At 40.9% G+C, this 12,203-nt stretch overlaps 1 protein-coding gene across 9 annotated transcripts in view; it reads left to right on the top strand.

Annotated features, from left to right (window-relative positions):
* Positions 1–12,203, top strand: part of NLN (neurolysin) — an 82,329-nt gene that overhangs the window by 64,351 nt on the left and 5,775 nt on the right. For 8 of the 9 annotated variants that reach the window (XM_059694497.1, XM_059694500.1, XM_059694498.1 and 5 more), the window contains 3 exons: positions 5,378–5,564; positions 5,891–6,019; positions 7,246–7,382. In XM_059694497.1, the coding sequence (XP_059550480.1) occupies positions 5,378–5,564; positions 5,891–6,019; positions 7,246–7,382 (453 nt within the window). Of the gene's footprint in view, positions 1–5,377; positions 5,565–5,890; positions 6,020–6,678; positions 6,777–7,245; positions 7,383–12,203 lie in introns of those variants that run through there. The other variant, XM_059694503.1, reaches the window with a different exon arrangement.

The following is a 12,203-nucleotide window of genomic DNA, read 5'->3' as shown; positions in this document are numbered from 1 at the left end:
GACCACTAAGCAATCATAGGGGATCACCCAGACAGCCAAGGTCAGTTCTTCTGAGGCCTGTTTATTTTCCTAAACACAGTACACTTACTGACTTTAACAAATGCCTTTTCTTTGAGTTGGGGTTTGCTATCATGAAAATAACACTTTAGGTGTAACCACTAAAAGCAAATGGTCTCTTAATTAGAAAAATCCCATAGGACTTTGGTCTTTATTATTAATTTTTTAAGTATATATTTTTTAAAATATTTTTATTGATTTCAGAGAGGAAGGGAGAGGGAGAGATAGAAACATCAACGATGAGAGAGAATCATTGATCGGCTGCCTCCTGCATCCCCCTGCTGATGATCGAGTCCACAGCCCAGTCATGTGCCCTTGACTGAAATCGAACATGGGACTCTTCAGTCTGCAGGCCAACACTCTATCCACTGAAGCAAACAAGCTAGGGCAGGACTTTGATCTTTAGATATAACAAAAACTCACATAAGTTTTGGAGCTTTAGTTTATATAATTTTGCTCCAGCTCTCACTGCTTTGTATAAATTGAGAAGTTACTCTTTTTTTTAATTTATTGATTTGAGAGAGAGAGAAAGAGAAGCATTGATTTGCTGTTCCATGTATTAATGCATTCATTGGTTGCTACTTGTATGTACCCTGACCTGAGATTAAACCTGCAACCTTGGTGTATCAGGATGATGCTCTAACCCTGAGCTACTCAACCAGGGCAAGAAGTTACTACCTACAGCACCAAGTCATCTATATATAAAAAAGCTTAATAAGCAAAGTGTCCCCTCTGGAGTTCGACCAACCGGGGGTTCGATTGCTCGCTATGACATGCGCTGACCACCAGGGGGGCGGTGTGGAATGAAGGAAGGCCCTGGCTGGCAGCAGGGGAAGGAAGGCCCCAGCCATCAGCCACTAGGGACTCTACCTGTGCATGAATTTCATGCACTGGGCCTCTAGTCTATTATAAAAACCTGTAATGGAATGTATTTTAGGCATCTTATTTTATGTTTCTAAAGATAATAGAGAAAAATCTCATAGTTTTAAACAACCTTTTTTCCCCTCAAGTACCTCTAACCAAATAGGAATCTAAGTTCACATTGTTTTTCTACACTTTTATCGTCAAAATATTTCCTGTAGCAGTAATGCCTTAAACTTTTGGAAGTGTCACATGCAAAAATCATTTGTTAATTAGATGATTTTGTGTGTATTTTACAATACTCTGCTTTATCTGGGAAGTATATTAGCGTCAGCAGTTACTATGGCTCATAAGTTAATATATTCAACACCTTCAAGTTGTTCATGTTGAAAACTATATAAAGTACTTTTTAGGGTGCTTTGGAACCCACAGTTTACAACTGGGAATGGTATTTGCTAGCTCCTCCACAATGAATAGTAACTCAGCAGCCACGCTGTTTTGCAAGCCCGGCCCCCATCAGGCTGCTGGATCCTAAGACTTGCCTGCCGTTTCTGTGTGTACACAGACCGTGTGGATGCCTTTCTCTTTAAGATTTAGTTGTTTGCTAGAAATTGAGCTTTTGAATTTTGTCGGGTCTTTGTACTCCTCATTTGAAAAATATTTAAATGATATTGCCCAAAGGGCACACAGAGAAACAGCGTGACTGACTTTCGGGAAATTAGTAAGCAGCAGAGTTATTTTTAGCTTTTACTCTTTGCAAACATTTCCTTTTGTTCTTTAGAAGACATTGTTGATCTGTTCATTCATTTGCTGTGCTCTCTCCCCCACTGCAAGATGGCTTTAGATAGAATAAGCCTTCTCTTCTCCACTCTGCATGACATAACTGTGTTAATTCTTACTTTATTCAATTTTAACTCATGACTTATTCATTTGCTCATGTTTTCCTAGGCTCTGAAACACCATCCCCACCACCAGCACACACATGCATTTTGTTGTTATTTAGGGTTGATTTCCCCTCATCTGCAAATATTGACTGAAAAATATTCACACTGGCAGCATGTACAAAATGTATATTTTATCAAAAAATTGTCTAGTGGTAGCTGATAGTGTGAGTTTGCGTTTATTTGCTGTTAGTACTTATTTTAAAACTATAATCTTTAGAAAAGTATGCAGTTCAGATTACAGATTACCAGTCCAGAATAGATGGTTACAAAGGCTGGCATGTGCACGTCAGCCTCATGTTTGGTCTTTGAAAAATCTTTCAGCACATAGAGGAAGTCAGGTTTCTACGGAAGTGCACTGAGACCACACTTACTCTTCACATAAAGGCAAATGTGATATGATTTTTCTACTTCAGATCCCTTTCAAGAACACTTAGTCATTTTGTAACATTATAGCTTAACCTGTTATTTTTCCCATTTTTTCCTATAAGATGGGGAGGCATTAGAGCATTTGTGGTTAAAATTGTGGGTTCTGGAGTTAGACCACATGGTTTCAAATCCTAGTTCTACTGTTAATCGCGGTATGCCTCAATTTCCTTATCTCAGACATTGCGATTACAGTATTTACTTCATACAATTGTTTTGGAATTTAAATCAGATACTACATGAAAAGGACCTAGCACAATGCCTGACATAGTGAAGTCTCAATAGATGTTGACTATTATAATTACTGTATATGTTTGTTTTATCTAAATGTAGGATCAGTTTTTTTAGAAGATTATATATGAAAAAGAGGCAAAATACTCAGTTATCTGGAACCCTTTCTCTGCAAGAGTATTTTTATTGGGATGTCCTCTAACACAGGTGGCCTATTCCAGCAACCCAGCGATTTTAGCCTCCTTTGGCCCTTTAGGATTTGCAGGTCTTCATATCTAGGATCAGCACAATTAGAGTGGGAAGTCAAGCAAAACATCTTTTGCATAAAGGGAGGAAGGCAGAATGTGAGTTGGCGTTGACATCTGTGCTTCTGCCCTGGGCCAAAAGCAGAATGGTTATTGCTGCTGATTCGGCATCCCATCTGCTCCCCTCTCGGTGGTTAAGCCGCTCTTCCTTTCCCTTCCCCGTAGAGCCGCGGGGATGATGAAGTCAGGGAGTGAAGACTGGGATCTAAAGCTTGTGAAGAGGGAAGCCTATCAGATAGAGTTGCAGGGAAAGACAACAGAAGGATAACCCCAGTGACCCAGCTGGGAAAATGCTAAAACTCCGCTGCCGGTGGCAATTTTACACAAGTTCTTTGGATGGCGTGAAGGTTAAAACCAGCCTGTTCTAGTCAAGTTCCAGCTCTCTGCTCAGGAGCTTTTCCGACATCCAATTCAACAACTTACTAAACTTTCCCTAAAACAACAACAGAAACCTTTATTTTAACTCTTAGCCAGAGCTTAGAAGTACTTTATTTTTACAAGGTGTCAATGTAAGAAACATCCCAACCTGGAGAGAATTTTTAGGAGTTCATTTGAGCCAAACTGAAGACATGCCAGAAAGCAAGGTCTCAAATGCTGCCTGCGAATGACAGTTCTGAAGTTTTTTGTTTTGTTTTGTTTTGTTTTTAAAGTATATTTTATTGATTTTTTACAGAGAGGAAGGGAGAGAGATAGAGAGTTAGAAACGTCGATGAGAGAGAAACATCGATCAGCTGCCTCCTGCACATCTCCTACTGGGGACGTGCCCGCAACCCAGGTACATGCCCTTGACCGGAATCGAACCTGGGACCTTTCAGTCCGCAAGCCGATGCTCTATCCACTGAGCCAAACCGGTTTTGGCAGTTCTGAAGTTCTTATGTTTGGGATTGAGGGAAGTAAGGGAGATTACCTGAGGGTGGGAAATCTCTATGATTGGATTACAGGGTGGTTAAAAATTGGGTGCTCTCTTGGTGGTGGTTTTCAGAGAGGTCTGAAAAAGAGGCATTTCAAATGTGCATTAACCTAGATCAGTGATGGCGAACCGGTGACACGCGAACTCATTTTTTTGGTTGATTTTTCTTTGTTAAATGGCATTTAAATATATAAAATAAATATCAAAAATATAAATCTTTGTTTTACTATGGTTGCAAATATCAAAAAATTTCTATATGTGACACGGCACCAGAGTTAAGTTAGGGTTTTTCAAAATGCTGACACGCCGAGCTCAAAAGGTTCAAGGTTCGCCATCACTGACCTAGATACACAAAAACAATGGACAGGGCTTGCTTAAGGCAAAGAGAACCTTTTACTAGGGAAGTTAAAGGCTTGGGGCATGGCTACCCACCTTGACCTGCCCAGTTAGGAATCACTCTGTGAGGTTACGTTCGGTCACTGATTTATTATAGCACCCCTTTTTTATTCACAGAAGAGTGCTTTAACTTCTGAATATATTCTTTGTTTCTCCTTTCTTTAGCCGCATTTATCTCACCCCTCCTGCCAACTAATACACAGCCTAACTCCCACTGAAGTGACATCTCATTTTATTTTTTAAATTTGTTTTAAAAGTTTTTTATTACCCCACCAGTGTGGCTCAGTGGTTGAGCATCGACCTATGAACCAGGAGGTCATGGTTTGATTCCCAGTCAGGGCACATGCCTGGGTTTTGAGCTTAATCCCCAGTGAGGGGGCGTGCAGAAGGCAGCTGATCAATGACTCTCTTTCATCATTGATGTTTCTGTCCCTCTCTCCCTCTCCCTTCCTCCCTGAAATCAATAAAAATGCCTGGCCAGGGCAATGGCTGGCTTCTCATTTTACGGTAACATCTTCTACCTAATCTGAGAGGTACTACTCAGACTTTCTATAAACATGGTTTTCTCAGACACACTCACTTGAAGTTTAGAACATAAAACATCACACATACACAAAGGGTATCTGTCTGTAGTGTTGTAATTTAACTCTTTAATTGATTTTGATTAAAACCTGAGTAGTTAAGTAGTAGAGAAAAATCAGTTTAGAAATCAGTACAAAAATCCTGATTTTTTTTTCCAGTCATGATTTCTGGATAATTGTTCCATGTTTGTTTATGATTCAAAAGAATAAAACATTATTTTAATATAGAGTATTAGGGGTTATTTTTTATGCTACTTGGCTGCTGTGTTTTATTTTCATTTAATTTTAAGTTTTTCTAAACCTTCATTTAAAGGGGCAGTTGAGCCAAAACCGGTTTGGCTCAGTGGATAGAGCGTCAGCCTGCGGACTGAAGGGTCCCAGGTTCGATTCCGGTTAAGGGCATGTACCTGGGTTGCAGGCACAACCCCAGTGGGAGATGTGCAGGAGGCAGCTGATCGATGTTTCTCTCTCATTGATGTTTCTAACTGTCTATCTCTCTCCCTTCTTCTCTGTAAAAAATCAATAAAATATATTAAAAAATAAAGGGGCTGTTGACTCTGATTCTGACAAGTTTTAGAGAATTTTCTTTATATGTAATTCATCACCTATTTGTTTTTCATCCCTTGTTCTTGTTGTTTTAAAAAAAAGACCTCTATGTTTACTTTCTAGACTGATTTTGCACGGTTTAGTGGAACAAATGTGGAAACTGACTTTGTAGAAGTGCCATCACAAATGCTTGAAAATTGGGTGTGGGACATTGATTCCCTCCGGAGACTGTCAAAGCATTATCGAGATGGGAGACCTATTATGGATGATCTGCTTGAAAATCTTGTTGCTTCTAGACTGGTCAACACAGGTATGACTTGTAATTTTAGAAAGGGAAAATAAATTAGAATTGCTTAATAGGGGATTGCTGGCATCTCCTATAGAACTGTTTCCCCTTTAATAATGACAGTACCTCCAGAGCACTAATGTGGGAAGACCACTTAATACACAGCAATACTGAGCCCTGGGATTATGTCCAAGAAAAAAAATACATCTACTTTTCCATCTTAAATGAGATGTTTTGCTTCCATTTTGTAATGAGTACTACAGGAGTCACTTTTGAAATCTATGATCTTGTGCTATTAGATCACACAGTTCTCTTCTGCAAAACATGCCCAAACATTCTTATGTTATTAGGTCTTCTGACCCTGCGCCAGATTGTTTTGAGCAAAGTTGATCAGTCTCTCCACACCAACACATCGCTGGATGCTGCAAGTGAATATGCCAAATGCTGCACAGAAATTTTAGGTGTTGCGGCCACTCCAGGTACGGAAGTTCTGTTACGACTTGAGTTGTTTTTCCTGTGTCGCACAGGATGTGCTCCTCACGCTGCCAGGGAAGAAGGGGTTTTTCAGGCAGATTACCTCATGCATTTTGTTTCTGATTTCTGTCATCGGGCCATGACTTTTGGACTTTTCATATTATGAGTTGTCCTCTCCAAATGTGCTTGAAGGAAAGGTGGCTCCAGCTTTTGCAGCATTTTAGTGTAATCAGGCGTGAGCAATTGGCCTCCACCCCAGAGCGCAGAAAGCCATTCACATTTGCCAGCACCCCACCCGGCTCCTCCCTCCCTGTGTGCACCAGGAGGAAGCTGGGGGGGGGGGGGGGGGAGTGGGGGCAGTTTTAGAGAGAAGCACGACTTCTGCGTTGTTTCTGACTCTGAGATCAGCTGGACTTAGATCTCTGACCTAATACTTAGATGATTCATGTGGGTGGGTGGATAGCTGCACACACATATGTGTTTACACTTATATTATGTATATTTAAAGCTAACATGTAGTTCTACTTATATGTAGTTGGCAAGGAGACTTTTTTCCACCAATAAGTTGTTACTTAAATGAATCAGTCATAGTTGTAGAGATGATAAAGTTCAGAATAGTCAGTAGAGTCTAAGCTCCTCACTTCCTTCTGTGACCTGTTTATAGTTGACCCTACAGCAGCTTTGTGCCTGAGGCCACTTCGACAAAATCCTTTCGAATGTATCCCTAGAGGTAAATGGAGTTGTTAAAAACCTTTTTATACAGAAAAAAAAAAACACACAAAAAAAACCTTTTTAGCTTTTCAAGTAAAGAGTTCATTTTCCATAATTATGAACCTAATAAGTGCCGTTCTGACACATTTTAAATATAAAGATGTGACAAAGAATAGGCTTAATATTAGAGTATTTGTAAAACACATGTGTGTCTAAGGGAGAAGAAAGGACTGAGGAATTCTGAAACACTGAGCTATCTGATGGGTGTGGACAAAGCCTCTGAAACTATTGTTAAGCATTCCAGAGCTTAGGGCCGAAACCAGCTCGAGGTTGAGCCATCCCTGGAGGGAAGTTTGTAAACATCTTGACCAAGGGCACAAGGAAACCCAGGTTGTATTGGAGGTGAAATCCTATCTCTCCTCCCCCAGCAGGGCTCCCTAGGAAACCTTAGCTAGCTGCTAACCTCACCTGGTAATTAACATTTACCATCACATTGATTGAAATGTATCTTTCCTTAAAGGCACAAACATGCCAGCTACTTTTGGACATTTAGCAGGGGGATATGATGGCCAATATTATGGATATCTTTGGAGTGAAGTATTTTCCATGGATATGTTTTACAGCTGTTTTAAAAAAGAAGGAATAATGAACCCAGAGGTATTGTATTCTTTTCTCTTTTTGTTAATTTTAGTTGCTTTCTCTCCTTTAACTCCTAGTGTAAAATACGAATTACACCTAGATTTTAGAGTAAGAGATTTGGTAACAGCTTTTAACTTAAAGTCTTGCATCTTCTTAAATCGTCACACTTCAAGTTGCAGCACACAAGTGATTAACTCTAATTCTATATGTTTAAAAAAAAAAGCCTACTGCATTTTCTTGCTTATTAACATTCCAATATATTGCATAATTAAAATTGAAAGCTTTGTTGGTGCATTTGCACATTTATAGCTGCTAGTTTTGACATGTGCCACACAGTGCTTTAGCTTTACGGGTGATTGGGAAAGAAAACCAAACTCCTTCCTCATATAAATGGTCTATTTATGTTTTGATATTCTCTACGCACTTTCCTTATACATTTTCTGTGGGAGACACCCTTTTTCTGTGACTGGCATACCCCGCCTACTGCATAGTTTGTAACCTGAATGCCTTTAAGTAATTTAAGCTGCTTCATTAACCTGAGCTGTTCCTTTCCGTGTACAGCGAGTTGACTGCCAGGTGGCTGCCAGCCAAACCTTCCTGAGTTACAGTCCTCCAGTCTCCAGTCTTGCAGAAGAGTCAGCTGTCAGATTTTCTCTAGGGCTAATGCATTTTCCACTGTGTTTTTTTTTATTTTTGTCATTCTGTTTGATCCAGAAATTAGAAGAACAAATTACCAACATCAGACTCTCTGTGCCTATTTCAACTAGCTGATTTGTTCCTCAAACTTTATGTTTCTGGGTTGAATAGTGCCTTACATGTTCACACTGAATGCATTGATGTAATTTAGATTACTATCCCTCCCACCCCCACTCCCCCCACCACCATCACAAAAAATAATGATAATAATAAAACCCACCTCCTGTGTACCTACATTCTATACCAGCCGTGGGCAAACTACGGCCCGCAGGCCGGATCCAGCCCGTTTGAAATGAATAAAACTAAAAAAAAAGACCGTACCCTTTTATGTAATGATGTTTACTTTGAATTTATATTAGTTCACACAAACACTCCATCCATGCTTTTGTTCCGGCCCTCCGGTCCAGTTTAAGAATCCATTGTGGCCCTCAAGTCAAAAAGTTTGCCCACCCCTATTCTATACACTAGCCTTTCCAATCACTCTGTCTTCCACCCTCCCCTACCCAAGCTGTGAGGTCCCTTTAAGTCTCCTTCATTCCTGGGCCAACTCATTTACAATGGCAGTGGTCAACCGTGGACTGCTGTTCTCATAAATATCCTGACTTCAGCATGACCTTCAGCCAGTGCCCAGCCCTGGATTCCTCCACCGAGTCATTTAGAGATGGTGCCCTTGGGGTTCAGAGTGTTCTGGGGAAGATCGTATGACTCCATTAACATGCCCAACTACAAAGTCATGCTGTCCGACTGAACTGGACACCACTGTCACTCTGCAGTCCTGCTCCACTCCCTTGTTGCGTTCTCCTGTCTCAGAAGTGATTCCTCTAATACTAAGGCTTCCTAGTTTGCCATCTTGGAAAAAATCTGGGGCTATTGCTGTTAGCTCTGATAACCTGTGTTCTTTCTTACACAGTCTAATTTCTTAGTGTAAGAAACAGTCTTTGCAAACCTCTACTTCCAGGCTTTTGCCTCCGCCCACTGAATTGGAAAGTTATCCTCTCTCCAAAGTTACCAAGGATGACCCAATCGGCAACCTTTAAAGGCCCGTGTCTACCTTTTTGATTTTTGTAACTTCTTGCTGCTTGTTATTCCTCTCTTTGTTCACAGCCCTGAGGTTAGCAATCCTTCCTTCCCAGAACCTTCTGAGTTCCTGTAGGTCTTTCCCCCTTCACAAATATATTCATTCTATTTCTTCCACCTAAAATGTATGCCTTTCTTGCCTATGCTTCTCAAAAAACATTCTTAAAGGCCCTACTCAAATGGCGCCATCTTTCTTGGCAGTTAATTTGCATATCACCCTGATTAGCCAATGGAAAGCGTAGCGAAGGTATGGTCAATTACCCTGTTTGTCTTTTATTAGATAGGATAGACTCTCTCTGTTTGCTATCTCTGTGTGTTTTTTCTCTAGTTTTTTTTTTTTAATATATTTTATTGATTTTTTACAAAGAGAAAGGGAGAGGGATAGAGAGTTAGGAACATCGATGAGAGAGAAACATCGATCAGCTGCCTCCTGCACACCTCCCACTGGGGATGTGCCCACAACCACGGTACATGCCCTTGACCGGAATTGAACCTGGGACCTTTCAGTCTGCAGGCCAACTCTCTATCCACTGAGCCAAACTGGTTAGGGCTTCTCTAGTTTTTTATATTTTTCACTAGAAGCCCAGCGCACAAAATTGCGCAGCCCCGCCCACCCGCGGCAGTCTTTAGTTGGTCATTATGGCGTTAGGGCCACGGCCTTTTATGATATAGATAGTAAATAGAAAATCTTAACTGTTTAACTCGTTTGTTAAATGTTATCTAAAGTTTTTGTTTCTAGTGGAAAATGGAGAAGTCTCATTATCAGACATATCATTTACTTCTCCAGCTGGTCTCTTAAATAATTGGAAGTGCTTGAGATGAACACTTTTCCAGTCAGCTCTAAGAGCTCTTGAAGGATATCTGTAAGGTCACCAAATGTAGTTTCAAAATCCAGCAGCTAATCATAGGGTTGAAAACACGGGGCTTTTAACTAGGGCCATTTCTTTTTATAAGACAATTTCATCGTGGGAAATTTTCCTAAGAAGTCATAGATTGTGGATTCAAAGGCAATTATATTGTTAAACTAGAATTATCTTCCTCCTCTTTTGCATTCAGAGAAATTGCTAAGCTTTTTTTTCCCCATCAATGAAGAAGAAATGGCAATCAGGTATCACTGTAGAAAGGAATACCAAGAAAATCAAGATAAAGTGAAGCTATTATATTTAATGCATAATGCCCTAAAGAAGCAGCTAGGTCTTACATCCAGTAATAGACCAGACACAGAAACCTGAAGAATCTTGGTTAAACATGAAAAACAACGACCTGGCGGAGAACGTGTGCTGTAAAGCTAAATATTCCAGTGCTTTCCACATAGAATCCTAAACCCAATTCCTGCTGTTAATGTGTTGCTAGGGGAGAATAGGAAATTTCCTCTCCCGACAGGCCTCACCAGTGGATTAACCTCTGCTTCAGCTCTCCTAATCTACCACCCAAAAACTGATTCTTCTTACACTTCAGCCTTTTCTGAGTTAGATTTTGCCTGATTTAAAGGACAAAGGAAGGAAATAGGATTGATTTCCAACCTGCTTTTTGAATATTTACAAGGCCAGACCTTGTAAGTCTTGAATCCCAAACAGCTAGAAGCAGTTTTTCTTCCTTTGTGTTCTTACAGCCCTCCTTTGTGTTTCTCTTAGAGCCCTAATAATCTGCCTTGTTAATTCCCCATTTCTTTATCTTACCTTGTAACCGGAACGGTTCTATTCAGCTGTGTTTTTGTCCTCTGCTTCAAACCTGTTACATTTAATTAGTACTGTTAGGAATGGGTACCTCTTGGGATCTAACCCGTAGTTCTTAGCCTATCTGCTTCCATTCCTCTATCCCCCTGACACATACTGCTACCCAGGGTATCTTTTTTCTCCTGATCTCCTCCCTCCCCTTAAATAAAGGTCTATCCTCCTAGCCTCACAAATTGAAACTTTGCTTAATGTTTCCAGAAGGCCACTTCTAGTCAAGGGACGATTCCTGCCACTGTTCTTGTTTCTATCCCCTGACTACCAGCACCAGTCTTTCACTCTCTCTCTCCTTCTTTGTTGTTGTCAGAGGTATTCTTTTTCCACCCACCATCTCCCCACCCTCGGAGAAAACAAAGGGTGTACTGTTGGGAAGGAGCTTTGCAAATAGGCTGCAGAAGGAAGATTTCAAAGTCCACTTTTAAAGCAGGCCCGGGAGCCTGTTAGGTGCCGGCTCATCATTCCCTGCCCTGGGTGGATGCTCTGCCGGATGCCTGTTACTCAAAGTAGGAAGGAGCCGACTCTGGCTGCACTCCCCAGAGTCCATCATCACGAGCAGGAGGAAGAGAGGGAAGGAGGTTTGGAAGGCAGTGGGCGCTTGTATATGCTGCTTTAGAGATGCCAGAGGTAGCAGGAGACCCAATCTGTTTCCTGTTTATATAGTATTCTCAATACTCATAGATTGTGGACATCCTTCATTCAGGTAGTTTTGAATGCTCTTAAAGTATCACCTCAAATAAAAGGTACATATTCTTAGATAAAATGAGTGCCTTGTCTCTCCTACTTAGTATTCTTACTGAATTACAGTTCTTACTAATAGTGGAGATGAAGTCTGTTGTGCTTTTTTTTTTCATGTGTAGTAAGACACAAAAGTAATTTTAAGGAAATACTGCATTTGTTTCCCTGAAATTTACATGAGAAACTGAACATAGATAGGGCAGTGTCAGAGGGAAGGAAATGAAAGGGGAGGGGTAGGTGACAACTAAGGTTTATTGAATACTATATGCCAGGTATTAAAGTAGGGAGTAGGCAATGTACTGAAATCATCTCCTCTGATTCCCCATAAACCAGCCGTGGGCAAACTACGGCCCGTTCGGCTGTTCTATCCGGCCCACTGAGCCGAAAGAGCGGAGGGTTCTCTTCTCTCCCCTCCACTCCTTCCCCAGCAGCAGTGTTAACATGGCAACGTCGGGAAACACGGCCGCAGCTCCTTCTTCTGAGTCCAGTTTAAGAACCCATTGTGGCCCTCGAGTCAAAAAGTTTGCCCACCCCTGCCATAAACTGTGTGAGGTAGGCATTTTCCCATTCTACAGGTAAGGAAACCAAGGCCCAAGGT

This window comes from Myotis daubentonii, chromosome 4 (genome assembly GCF_963259705.1).
Source record: "Myotis daubentonii chromosome 4, mMyoDau2.1, whole genome shotgun sequence".
Classification (NCBI taxonomy): domain Eukaryota; kingdom Metazoa; phylum Chordata; class Mammalia; order Chiroptera; family Vespertilionidae; genus Myotis; species Myotis daubentonii.
This window is presented reverse-complemented; position numbering and strand designations above follow the sequence as displayed.